This window comes from Argiope bruennichi, chromosome 8, assembly GCF_947563725.1.
Source record: "Argiope bruennichi chromosome 8, qqArgBrue1.1, whole genome shotgun sequence".
Taxonomy (NCBI): Eukaryota; Metazoa; Arthropoda; class Arachnida; order Araneae; family Araneidae; genus Argiope; species Argiope bruennichi.
The window spans coordinates 45,249,190-45,264,043 of NC_079158.1; the positions used below are offsets into that span (position 1 = coordinate 45,249,190).

The following is a 14,854-nucleotide window of genomic DNA, read 5'->3' on the forward strand; positions in this document are numbered from 1 at the left end:
GTTTTGTTTAAGATTACAGTTTAAAATTCGACTTGTTCCATCCATTAATTGTTCCATAGATTAATTTAATCCATCGCCAATGGATTGTGTTTTCAACTTTTATGTTTTATGTTACCATTTTTATATTTATAAATATGGGGGGTTTACAAGTTTGCAAATATTAGATGATTTTTTCAGACCTTTCCTCCAAAAAATATCGAAAATTTCATTGAAAATGGAGTAATAATTTATGAATAATCGATTTAAGAATTTCAACATATTATTAAAACGTCATAAATGGTGCAGTAAAGAATGTTGTAATATTAAAAATACTTTAGCATTTCTTTTTTATTTTAATGATATAAATTGAGTTGAACATCTTTAACAAGAATTAGATAGTTGATAATCCATTAATTATTTATTGAGATTTATAATCATTCAACGATGATTTAGTACTAAATTAATATTTCATCGTAACATGAATGGGCTTTTTAAAACTGTAAATATATTTTTTATATCATTAAGATGCATAATATTTTTAAAATTTGATTCAACAATATTCGTAAATTACATTTTACATAAGATATCATAACAATATTGTAAAACATTTTGTGCTACATGTGTTAAAATTTTTACTATAGAATGCTATTCTTATAAAATAGATGTAATATTCTTATAAAACATTAAGATAAAATAATAGCTAAGTAAGAATCTTATTAGAAAATTGAAATTATAACAAATAATATTATACAATAAGCGACAAATTTAATAATTTGTATCACTACTTGGAATAAAGTTTTCAAGCAAATAAAAAATCTCTACTGTTCATCCAAATGTCATTTAAACACATTTTTTCAGAATGCTTCATTAACTTTCTTTTTTTTTTTTTTTGCATAAAATTGTATAGTCTCTAACGGTCTTGCATTTTAGCTTTTTTTTTACATTAAATCAGCTAAATTATATTTTGAGAACATTTTGAATTGAAATCTACAATAATCGCAATCAAGATTAGTGATTCAAATATATTCGCCAGTGGTTTTTAAAAGATATCCTTAAAAAAATATCAATTTAAAATTTGGTGAAAAATAAAATAAAATTATTCTGATTACAATTTTTTTTTATTTAAAGCTAAAAAGTTTTTAATAAAAAACTCACTTTTAAAGATGCAAGAAGCCGAAAACAAAATAAAACTGCAAGTATCAGAAAGAGTGGTGCAAAAAAAAAAAAAAAAAAAAAAAAACATGCCCAAGTCTCCCCATGTGTTTAGTAATTGCCTATTTTAATGAAAGATATTGATCCTCTTTTTCAGATAGAGTTTTTCCCCAGAATAAATATTTTTCTGTGGAGACTTAAGTGCGAAAGAAAACTTCTTTATATACTATGTAACAAGCCGCGTATAGCTTCCAGCGATAATCGTTATCATGCGATGGGATAGGGAGGGCTCTGATCTGACTCTGTGAAATAGGAAGCTCTCTGCATGTGATCAATAGATCCCGTCGCCCGCCACAACGGTTCTTCTACCGTGATCCAAGACCTGTAATCGAAATATCACCAGTAAGATATAGGGATGACGAATATTTTAAGAGCGGTTATTACGTAACCAATATCAAAAAGTCACAAATGCCAATGGTCAATACTTTTTAAAAAGGGGTGTGATTCAAATCCTTGACATGATCTTACTGGTGATATTTCGAGGTCTTGGACCACGATAGAAAGTAACAATCGATACGATCTGTCTAATGGAAGCTCCCAAACAAGAATTCAATCCTGCAATCTGTGAATGGGTTGAAAAGTGAACAGACCGGTTATTCTTAGAATTATCGTATCATTCAATCGCATATCACTGAAATTGGAGATATCATAGGAAAGTGAAGTCGCCTCTCCGCTTGACTTTCCCATATTCGCACTTGACAATGCGTTATCCCACTAAGATCATTTCTAATTGCTACATTGCTCTAATGGCATACATTCCTTTCACTCTGCAGGCGCCATCTATTGACAGAATATAGAACTAAAGTCAACATTTTAAAGAAATGACTTTTTTTAATTCAACTTTTCCAAAAATGGTTTACTTTAATAAATAAATTAATAGTTTTGAAAAAAAATTTAAATTAAAAAGTAAGCTGAAATAGATAAATTAATTCAATCACACGTTACTTAAAATAGTAAATTAAGTATTAATTACAATTAATAAATTTTATATTTAATATTAAGTAATAATTTTTAATTAATATGATTGAAATAACAGAAATTTGGAACAAATATTTAAAAATAACAATAGCAAATTTATTTGTTATTCAAAAAATCGTGGGTTATGCATCTCTAAAAAAAATAGCAATGGCAAAGCCTTAACAAACAAGATTATTTAAAAACGCATAACTTCTTAAAAAGTTTTTATTATATTAGATTTTTTATAATTTTTGTTATTAATAATGAAAAAATTCTTCATTTTGAATGTATAATTTTTACAAAATTTGTTTTAATGGAAATTCCAGACTCCTATAATTCCAATTGAGCCATTTTGCTATTGTGATCTGGCAATCATGTAGTACGACAGTAACAACTCAACTTAATCTGTGTTTGCACTTGTTCACAACGTCGCGAAAATGGCTGCTTCTGTAATTCGTTCGCAAGTGCACGATATTGAAAAAAATAAAATGCAGTATTCAAAAGTCAGTTTATCGTTAGAAAATTGTATTCTACCATCTGAAAAGCTTTCTCCAACACCGTCGCAATTAGATGGCTTGGACCCAGATGCTGAGGCAGAATTGCGAATACTTGGATGCGAGTTGATTCAAACGTCGGGTATATTATTACGATTACCTCAGGTAAGATTTCTTTTTAAGGTTACAAAATTCTTATTTTCTTCTTACTTACTGTTTGCTGATCTATCTTATATTGTAATTATTAACTGGAAACTTTTGAAAAAATAGTTAGCTCACGCGATATATTATAATGTGCTAAGCCTAACACCAAATGGCGCATTCAAGGTTAACACGAAAAGATTTCTTAAAATTAATGTCATATTGCAGATTTTCTGTATTTTAGCGATATTTGAGCGATATTCTATGTATGATATTTGGATTTTGTCGCGCTGTTTTAATCCAAATTGATGCATGCGAAATTCCTTTAGGGTGTATTCCTAGCTTTGTTCGCGAACTTTCTGTGCTTGGCCATAAATTAGGATTAAAATGAAGAAGTCGTTTAATTAGAAATGTGTATAATTATTGAGTGATAATGATTGATAAACTGTCATTTTATGAACGTTTATCTACCATATGCTATTCTAATAACCGTTATAAACATTTTTGCAACGTGTTTTATAAACGTATTTTATCATGGAATCGTAAAAGTATTTAAACAATATGTATGTATGAAAATCTCAGATTAGTACCGAAAAAAGGAGTCAATAGCTTGTTTTTAATATGCGAAAAGATAATTTTTAAGTTACTGGATTGTTATGTGATTGTAAAAATGATAATTAAATTAAAATACTGATTATAAATATTGTCTTATATATTGACTATAGTATAATTATATGTATGTTAATACCATGAGAATCATGCAAGAGAATCAGGTACATGGCAGCAAAGAGTGCTGAGTTGTATCACTTATTAGATAGGTTGTTAGATTTGTTAATGTTTTTTTTTTATTTCTAATTTGTTGATCTAAGTTTGGTGAGTTTTGATAGGTGTGACCAGAATTTCTTCTGCTTTGGTGATAATTTATTGTATTCTCTAGTTTTATCGTTAAAGCTTGTGATGTATGATTATTTGATTTGATATAGTGAAGAGTTTTAAAGTCTGGTGATTAAAGAATAATTTAGGTATACAAGCTTTGTGTCCAATAATGTGATGTTGCTGAAAATTCTTTTTATGATGCATCTTAACTGGCTATTTTATATTCTATTTGTTTTGCGTTGAAACTTTTCGTCATATCCATTCATCAAATTGAATATTAATACTTTAATTCATTTTGGTTAAAAAAAATTTATACAGTATAAAATTATTAGTATGATCTCTCATTAAGCTCCTATGGGTAATAAATTTTTTCCCTGACACCTTAAGTGTTGTAATGTAAATTTAAAGTATGTATTTGCTAATTAACAATCAAATAACAAGTTAAAGATCTTGAATTATGAAGTCTGTATTAAAATTTAAGACTTTTCATTGATTATAGTTCAACTTGAATATAACTTGGTGTCAATTAACCATGTGTCAGCAATTAATTATTTGAGAATGCTTGGTATTATTTCTTTTATAATTCTTTACCACCTCTGAGCACCTCTTAAAGCTGTTGAAAATATAGATGACCTAGAAAAAAATTCATTGAATTACTTATATAAATTATGTAGTTTATATGTATATTTGTGTATATTCAAAGTAAAATTCTTTAATATGGTAAATAGTCATAATCTGCTTAGTTTAAATTAGTTACTCAATACTTATTAAGAGTTATAATACTCGCCCTTGTTTAAATATTTCAAATGAATCATATGCCTGCTTTTCTTCATTATATTACATTATTTATCGTTATTTGGAAAAGATGCGAAAGTATGTCATTTAAAATATATCTTTTTGTGTCAAAATAAAAGAAATCAAATTATGATGCGAAAACTTGATAAATTTTACAAGTTAAAAGCTGAAATAAATTGTCAATTTGTTGAGAGAGAAGAATTGATAATTGAATTTTAATTACATCTCAGTGGCATATTAGTGTATGTGTTTATTATTTTTTAAAGGTATTAGAAATTGCAGATGTGGCATATAATATTTATCATTTGATCTTAGAATTTCAAGCAGTTTTCATAATTGTTCTTAATTTGTACTAAACTTATTTTACCAAAATTAATATGTAATTTTATAGCTGGTCTGTATGATACTACATTGAAACCTCTTTTAGAGTCATTCTTATGTTCCAAAAAAAATTTTGGTCTCTCAAAGGGGGAGCCACTTTGAAGGGTTTTTGTTAAAATTGCCAGATGATTACTATAATACATAATTTAAACAAGCCTGACACATTTAAAATGAAGTTTGAGATTTATCTAAAGAAAAAATAGTTGTAACATTTTATTGAAAAAAAATCGAAATAATTTTACTGTGTTAAGTTTTTTCAAGTTTGCCTTTCACTTTAACAGGGGAGTTTGTGCTCCGGGGATTTTGAACTTCGATACCCGGAAATTCCGGGGATCGTCGTTCAAAAGGAAGTAGGAATAATAATGAATTATTTATTTTGATCTGGGTAATTTTGTTTGCTTTGAAAGCAGAAAACGCAAGGTCAGTGTGTGTGGTGAAAACTTTTCCTTTCTTTCTCCTAAGGCAGTGATAATGCGTGAAAAGGGGGAAAAAACTTCTTTTTTGTTCTTTCCTTATTGCGAGTTATGACTCATTCCCCCGGTTCTCGGACATTCTCTTCTGGATTCTTTTCGGCAAGTAGGCGCGGCAGAAAAAAAAGGGTGAGACTTCGTTCGACCAGATCACGTGACCTGGGTTCAAAGGTCTTAATTTTGCAAAAAAAAGTAATTCATTGAACTTTTATAATTAGGTCATTCAATACTTCATAATCGTAATTTTTCATTTCTCCCCCTCCCCCTTCTCGAAACTCCAAAATGTCGGTAGTAAGTCCGTAAAAGTTTCCGGGGATTTTTTGGGGTCCCACAAACACCCCTGCTTTAAAAAGTAAATCTGAAATCGATTAATTTGTCATTACATTGATATTCCCAATGACTTCATTTACTTTTCTTAAACTTAAGAAGTTTAGCTGGGTTACAATTGCAAATCATTTTGGGAAAATTCTTCTCCGAAGACAGAAGCAGTGCCTGAAAGCCACAATAAATTCATTTGTAAAAAGAAATACAGCATTCATTAAAAAAAAAAATACAACATAAAAATTTTTTTTGACGGTTTCGTCAACTTGAAGGTGTTTCTCATAATCAGAACTTGAATTAAAACTCTCCACTGCTGCTTTGTGCTAGAAGGATTTATGATTGTATTATATTCCAGAAAGATTCTAAAGCTCTGCTAATTGATCTTTTGCTGTCAATTTATTGAAAAAATCTAATTGCCTCTTGATTTCTCTTACTGATTCCACACGCAGCTAACAAAACATTTAGCTATCACTTTTTGGCTTGCTTTTTTCCAGTAGATTTAGAAGGTATTCCATGCTAATTTTTACATGCATTGAGATCAATATTGGCTGCTTTACAATGCAGTGATCAAAAAGTTGTATTATGATGAATTTGATCAGCCACCCATTGCTGCCAGAAAAATTTTCGGCCTAAGTGAAGATTAGTGTGCACCAGCTGTTTCTCGCCAATATTGCAACCCATCAGATCCCTCTTATAGCAACTGTACTGCTGTTTTGTTTACTACTTTTTGCAATGGTTGAGTTGTACATAAACTACAACTTTATTATAAAAAATGTTAAATTAAAAATATATCGATTAAAGATTTTAATTTTGTTCTTCATTATAATTAAAATTTATTAAATAAAAAAGTTAAGCTTATAATTAAAAGTTCTTTTCTTTTTTTAATGTGAATACGAACAGAAAATATTTATTCTTTGCAATTTTTAATTCTCAGTATGCGCTTTAAAAAATCGTCTGCATTCTCACTTTAAAAGACAGCTGCAATGGAATTCTTCGCAGTTCTCGTAATTCTTTTGGTTTCTTCATAATTTGTTATGACTTGAGTATTTCGAACCTGTAGAATGGATGAGGGGTGAGTGCATGCATATATATATATATATATATATATATATATATATATATATTCGAGTTGATGAAGTGAGAGAAGGATGCTTGTTTGAAATTTTGTATTGAGAATGGTTTGATATCAAACCAGCAGAATGGATGAAGGGTGAGTGGAATATATATTTTTTACGAGTTAATAAAGTTGGGAAAAGAATATTTGAAATTTTGTATGGAGAATGTTCCAATTGCTTCTTTCTCAGTTCCTTCTTTTCTTTTGGTTATATACTGTTTCTGTTATCCACACAGTCTTTATGTTCAATGTGCTAGCGAAGCTACTAGGTTCCTGTTCCCGATGCTAGAGAAGCCGTAGGATGTTTTTTAAGTTAAAAAATTCTGCCCGGTGCCTTCTACAGATGCCTTCGGCATCTGTACTGCCCAGTGTAGAAGGCACTGGGCAGTATTGGAAAAAAAAAATACTTATCAGTAAAGTCCTAGTTATACGGCAGGAAATGGTAACGGTAACTGTTCCACAGAAGTATTTGTTTATTTTGTCCGCCATCTTTATTGGCATTGTTGGCACAGCTGGGTGCAGACTAAAATTCACTTTTACCAAATTTTCAATTCCCAACCTGAGGCATGTTCTTTTGCCTTTGTTGAATCATAGGTCCACTGTCAAATTTTTTTGCATAAACTGTTTTAAACCATTCCAAAATAGCCCCATTTATGTTGACATACTTTTCATGTCTCATCTGTTTGACACCACGAAATTTGAAGTTTTTGTATTCTTTCAAATCAAATCCTTTTCTTAAATGATTTATTTTTTTGCATTTTCCCACAGTTACATAATTTGGCTAACTTTCTCACCAATTTGTCATTCTCATATTGATGCAGATCTTGAATTCACCACTCGAGATTTAGAAAAAGGTGCTTTAGTATCGTTGCAACTTAGATCATTGAACTAATGAAAGGAGTGCTAGTAACTTTTGTTTCAAGATTTTGAGAATCCACTAATAGTCAACAAGAAGTACAAACGACTTTAACCTAATCTGATCTTGAACTTTCATTCATGGTTAGAAGTGGGAAGTAGATTACATTTTCTTGAAAAAAGGAGATGGGTAAAATCATGCAATATCCATTCAGAGGGGATTGGATGACCATTGCTAGGGGTTTATCTTAATATTAGATTTCCATGAAAAATTGGTTGTTTAGAGAGGTGACCGTTGTAGGGAAGTGGCCGTTCAAAGAGGTTTTGCTGTACTTTAGAATTAAATATGATATGCAGTTACTAGTGTATTTCAATTTTAAATTTTCATCTGTACATGAAACATTTGAAAGCTTAATCAGTTTATTGAAATGTTACAGAATTCCTTGGTATTTATAAAACAAAAAAGCAAAATATTTTTAAATTGTGGATATAAAAGGATTGTTTTTCTTAATTTGTTAGTAATATGGTGTTTAATTCTGATTTTAATTGTGAAGTTTTTTGCAACCTAATTATTGATCATGAATTTTAAACTGAAACATGAAGAATAAATTTTAAAGTCATAAAATTTGTTGGAAATTTTTTTCTTATGAGTTTAAATAACATTTTTTGGGTACCGAGTCCCCTTAAGAATTCAAGAATTACAATATTTTAATTAATTCTCATAATTCTTTATTAATTTTTATTATGTAAATGTATGATATATCCATGTAAAATAAGACAAAATACTCATGTATGATTATTAATTATATTTTATAATGAATTTTTTTACAAGTACATTGTCTAAAGACGTGTTTGCAGCCAAATTTCGAAATTATCAAATTTTATTGGATGTACTTCAGTTACTTTTTGTTTTTCAGGTGGCCATGGCAACTGGTCAAGTTTTATTTCAAAGGTTCTTCTATTCTAAATCCTTTGTACGTCAACCAATGGAGGTAAGTTCTATTTTTTGATATAGTATAGCTGAAAATAATGATTTATTCTCTTTGTTATATATTGTAATTTTTGATATACAGTGAGGCTAACTTAATAAGCATAATTTATTCCTGAATTTTATTTGTTAAACGAAACAATTTTTCTAATGGAATTCATGTAAAATAGACAAAATTCTCATGTATAATTGTGGCTTAGCATTTATAATGCATGTTTTTTATATAAAAAACAGACATTTGCCTTCAGCTATTCTTGAAAATTTGATGAAAATGAAACAAATTAATACTACTACCCGATTAGGGTGATACTTCCTAATTACAATGCATTGACTCCTATATTTTCATCATTTCCTTTATTTTACTTGAATGTTATTCCACACAGTCTATTATTTCCTCCTCTTTTGACCATATGTCATCCACAACTTTTTGCTTTGACACAAAATGCAGCTCCGTCAGTCTTTTGACTGTTTTTTCTATATTCTGACAGTAATTCATCAATTTCCTTCAAGCACTACCCCCATACTCTTAGTCAGAGATACAATCATGTCTATTAAATTTTCACAAGCACATGCTTCAAAGGCTAGCAGAAACAAGCTTCTGTGTAGAGATAAGTATTTTTTACAAACAAAAATGCTCAAAAGAAACGGATACCCAAAATACAAGTCGATCCTACATATGATTTTATATCTCCTCTTCATGTATTTTGTGAAACATTTCTTTAGGAGTGCCATTTTATTTATATTTTGTTTTGCTCGTTATGAGCGATATTCATTAAGCGAGGTGTGATTGGAATTCATTTTAGATGTAGCTGTATATTCATATTACTAGTTGTTCATTATGTTTTAACAATATAAATTTAGCAGTTTTTACATATGTTAGTAAGAAAAACATTTTTTTAACATCAACTCTATAAAATATCTGCTATTAATAAATTGTTTTTTTTTTTAATTATTTCAATTATTCTGTGTTGTTTAGACATTATGAAGTATATATTTAAATGTCTTGACAAATTATTAGAGCTAATTTTATTAACATTTCAGATGTTATATTTCACTTTCCTATTTACCATGATATCATAATTTTTTATATGCTTTTAAATTTTTACTTCTTAGATTTCTATAATATCATTTGTGGTGAAAATGGTATATGATCACTTTCTGATTTTATTTTGATTTTTTTTTCATGTTACTTTATTGCAATTTGTTGTACCTGTTTAAGTTATGCATAATTCTAAGTACACAATTTTTTTTATAGGCGGTTGCAATGGCTTGCATTACTTTGGCATCCAAAATTGAAGAAGCGCCACGTAGAATTCGAGATGTAATAAATGTTTTTCACCATATTAGGCAAGTGAGGTCTGGAAAGTAAGTTATGATTTACTTATTGCTAAATGTTAAATATATTTGTTGCATAAAATTACATCAAATTAATTTGTTTTTATACATAGGTTGAAATTTTTATAGCAAGTTATTGTCCCATCTTTAGAATTTATGTATTAAAATATTTAAATTTTACAGCTTATGTTGGAAGATTTTAATACTTGATTTTAGTTTACAAGAAAATAAAAAATTATTTTGTTTAGCAAAAAAAAAAAAAAAATTAGTAAACAATTTTCTATACTATATATTTAAGTATTCAAAATATTAAATACTTCAAAATAAAATTTTAAAGTATTTAAAATTTACTTAAAAGCATTTTATTCTCTTTAAAGTAAAACTCTGAAAGATTGAATTTTATAGAAATATTGAGATCACATGAAATATTATTAGAACTTGTGTTATATCTTGAGGTTTTAGATTATTCTTGCTCTAGCAAATATGTTGGTTTAGATTAAGCCTTTGTACTCAGATAGTGACACTCACTCACCATTCAGAATAGTGTATCATTGTGACATTTTATTTATTTAATTTTGATCGGTAAAAATTTTTGCAGAGTGGTAAGAAGATGCAAACTAATTAAGCGAGACAGTTCAATTTAAAACAATTGTAAATATATTTTTTGGAGCAATAAACAAGTCTTTGTATTAGATGAATAGTTATGTATCAAATTACTTTTCTGGGTGCAAAGGGTGAATAGGTGTCATTTCATTTCAGTATATTCATTTATGTATTTTCATAAATTTATATTAATTTGCAAATATGATGCAAAAGGAATTGTCTATTTTTAAGAGACTAATCTTGCAGAAGTAGTGATGGTGCATTTCTGTATTATTAATGTAGAATGTATTTTTAGAACAATCCACCCACTTATTCTGGATCAAAATTACATTAACTTGAAAAACCAAGTTATAAAAGCTGAAAGAAGGGTTCTGAAAGAACTTGGCTTCTGCGTACATGTGAAACATCCTCATAAGGTATGTTGATCTATTACATTTTTAGCAACAGTTTCATGTAAACAACTAGTGAAAAAAGTATGTTTATTTCTTTTTGCTGCTTTGATCTATAAATATTTTTATGATAGTTTTTCACATTTAATATGATATGTAAAATTCTCTTACATTTTATAAAGTTATATAAAACTGCAGTAGGTGGCTATCCTTGAGTCGCATTTTATTATTTGATTTAACTTTATTAAATGAAGATAGCTTTTTTAGGATTTTGTGTTATCTTTAATAAAGATACACACATAGAAGTCCTAAAAAAATTGAAGTCATCTAAGTTGAACTGTTAGACTAGGGAAAAGGAGAGAATTTATAGATGGTAAATATAGTACTTATGGAACACTTGCATTTCATAAAATATTGCATAAATATCAATAAGCATCTCGTGCAGAAGTAGGAAGAATTTAAATATCTACAAGAAGATATCAGATGCCTGGTATGTAGTTGTTTATTTCTATATTGTGAGAAAAGTTGGCTATGTGTATATATAAAACAAAGATTTGACATTAAATGTTTCTAGTAAGGTCGATAGTATTCCACAGTGAAAACACATGCTGATTGTGATTGTTATTTATTCTGCAGGATCGTTGGATGAAGACAACAGACTTTTTGAATGTCTCTGCACTCAACAACTGGAGATCTGATTGTCTTCAGAATCAGCTGCGCAGAAACACAATTTTTATTAATTTTTTATTATTATAATGTGTTCCCTATAGCAGGTTCCTTCCTGTTTTCAAGTAATTGGCCCAGTTTGTATGTTTATACAGGAATTTCTAGGGGCAGTTAAAATTTCTTTTGGAGTATAAGTATTAATTTTTGAAAGTTTTTTGGTAAAAATTCAGGTTTTTTTTTAAGTAGAGGATCCTTGGATAAGAATATCATACTGAGTTCAGTAATTTTTTCATACGTATTTGCTTTTTTACATAATTGTATTGTTTTAATGTGGTTTTTGCATTTTAAGTTTCTTAGTGTGGCTGGTTTTTAGGGGTTGCTGGTTATGTGGGGTAGATTTAACTGTTTATAATTTTTTATTCATTTTTTTTGCAAGTCTTAATGTTTTTTATACAATTTCTTTAAAAAATATTTTTTTTTTGGGGGGGGGGGCAACTATTTATACAGACTGTGTGTTTTTTAAAAGGACTGAAAGGTTTCTTTTTATTGAAAACCGGACCGGGATAATATTAAAAATATAACCTAGTAAATTGCAGACGTTTTGAATTTTTTCACAATGTATATTTTTAATGAGATTAATGAACATGCAAAATGTTACATGATTGGATTTTTTATTCGATATAATTTACTTGATATGGTTGAGTTAATGTCAAATAATTGGAAGGAAATATTTTTGATTTGATGGGAGAGGAAAAATAGACTGCTATTATTTGAGAATGTAATATTGAATTCATCTTGTTGATGGACATTGGTCAGCACAAATTTTCATTATCATTTACTTTTTAAGAAATAGTTTTGCATTTCATTTCATTAAAATATCAATGCCTACTTTCCCCCATATTCTTAATGATGTAGGTTTTTTCCCCCCTTCAATAGTTCCCAATAAAGTGTTTATATGTTAAACATTTTGAAGTATGTTTTCTGAATGAATAATATTTAATAATACAAATAAATTTGACTACAATATAGCAGTATTTGATTCATGAAATTTTCGTAATAAATTATATTAAGGTGTGGTTTTGAATCTAATTAAAAAATATTGTACAGGAAGAGTTTGTTCATCTAACTGGATTTGTCTTGGGTTTTAATTTTTGAATTAATAAAAATAATTCTGTGATCAGATTGCTAGGATTAAGAAAAAATTTTTTGTCCTAAACATAATGAAATGCATGCCAGTCCTAATTCTCTATGAAAATGTTTCAGGTCTTTCAATTTTTCATTAAGAATTAGGAAACAAAGTTATGTTATAAACCATACTCTTAATAATTTTCAACATTTTTTATTTGTATGAAATTTATTGTAACCAAATATTTAGTTTTGGTGATTAATTTCTTATCAAGCATGACCTGATTTTCTTATAATACGATTTATTATTATATGGAATATCAAACCAGATTTTTTACTCTGAAATATTTTTACTAGGTTGAATATAATATGGAATAATCAGTTTCCATTTCCTTTTATTATTATTATTTTAAAAAATTTTTTTACCAATTTTAATACACTTTTCAAAAATGAAAAATTGGTGAATTGTGGTGATTTTTAATTCATAGTGAACTATGCAGAATCTGTAGTTCATTTAGTAAATTTCTATTGAGAAAATATTGAGGTCACTTAATTTGTTTTTCTGTGTAGAGATTTTCTTCATTTCAATATTTCTTGCATTTTTTTAATTTTTTTTATTTTTTCCATTGGAATTGCGAATGAATGCTTTCACTTCATTATTTAACAATGGGAATTCACTTTTTAAAATGTTAAAGTTATATTTAAAAGAAAAAATTCTCAACTTTTCTTAAGACATTGTTTGGTAAATGATTTATAATTGAGAACTAAAACTTATGATTAAATTTTTGCATACTTGAATTGTTTAAAATCCAGAATTTTATGGTTTCCCTTTCTATTTCGATTTTTTTTAAATTTCTGTGAAATTATTAAAATTTTTATTTCCATCTTATCCATTCTTATTTGTGTCTTTGTATTAGTATTGCCTCTTTTCTGTTTTGAAAATTTATATTCTTTTATTTATATTATAGATTTTACTAATATTATGTTTTTTAATTAGGTATTTACTAACCAGTTTTTGATCTCCTCAATTATAAAATATACAAAAAATTGATGCTTTTAAATTTTAATCAGTTTAAGTTTGTAAGCAGGCCTGTAATGTATTTGTGTAATTGTTTTTCCTCAGAATTTTCTCCTAATATGTCATAAAAATACTTTCTCAGTTAAATTGTTACATCTAGCAAATTTATTCAGATTTACTAGTAATTTGTTGGTATTTTAGATAATTAGAATAAGCAGTTTAATGACTATTAGATTTTAGAAATATCACTTCTGTTAATTGTTTGCAGAACCCTTTTGATTGAAATCAGAGCTTCAAATGGTTTTCTATTGTTTTATATTTTTATAGCTTTTCGTTTTTAAAATGAAATATATATGAATGTCTTTATTGCCGTAGCCATTATGCCACAAAGATGAAATTTACAGCAGAATATTAAATTGTTTTAAAGTAATTTTTATTAAATTACAATCTAAAAAATGAAATAAGATGTGTGCTGTAAACCTTTTAAGGTATAATGGAAGTAGATTAATAATGTTTCATTATTTTAATACGAAGGGCATATCATTTAAGTATTATTAAGTAACTCATAATTTTTTTATAAGAGTTACATTACTGAATTTGGCATATTAACTATTACATTAAAAAATATTCTATGATTTCCATTTGTATTAATGTAGTTTGAATGTCTTAACTTGGAATGTTTTTGTTTCAGCATTTTGTCACTATCATTATAAGCTTAGTATTTTAATAAAGAAAGTAAATGAAATAATAAAATAATTAGACCAAGGATAGCCGTAGGGTGTGTGGATGTGTTGTATGCAAGTATATCTTATTCCTGAGTATTAATAAACATTCAAATCATAAAGCTTATTTATGGTTTCATAGTTGCCTGCTGCAGTAATTAAGTTTTAAATTGTTAATTTCTACTTAGAAACTGTGATTAGAATTTTTAATATTCAATTAATTTATGTAACATTGTATGTGTATGTGTGTGTGTGGCTGTTATGTGACTTTTTCTAGGTGCTTTTTTAATAGAACTTCAGTATTAAATTTGAGAAATTCCCTTAAAACTTTGTAGTTTAATTTCATGAATAGGTCTTTTTATGTTTGCATTTATTCTATGATATCTTTACCTAAGCATGTTTCAATATAAATT

General features: G+C 27.7%; 1 protein-coding gene across 1 annotated transcript in view; it reads left to right on the forward strand.

The window, feature by feature from the left end:
• The first annotated feature begins 2,550 nt into the window (after positions 1-2,550).
• The window catches only part of LOC129981724 (cyclin-L1-like), a 29,067-nt gene continuing 16,763 nt past the window's right edge, over positions 2,551-14,854 (forward strand). Inside the window, exons 1-4 of the mRNA XM_056092677.1 lie at positions 2,551-2,807; positions 8,513-8,587; positions 9,839-9,948; positions 10,817-10,937. Of these exons, the coding sequence (XP_055948652.1) occupies positions 2,586-2,807; positions 8,513-8,587; positions 9,839-9,948; positions 10,817-10,937 (528 nt within the window). The 5' untranslated portion in view covers positions 2,551-2,585. The remainder of the gene's footprint in view (positions 2,808-8,512; positions 8,588-9,838; positions 9,949-10,816; positions 10,938-14,854) is intronic.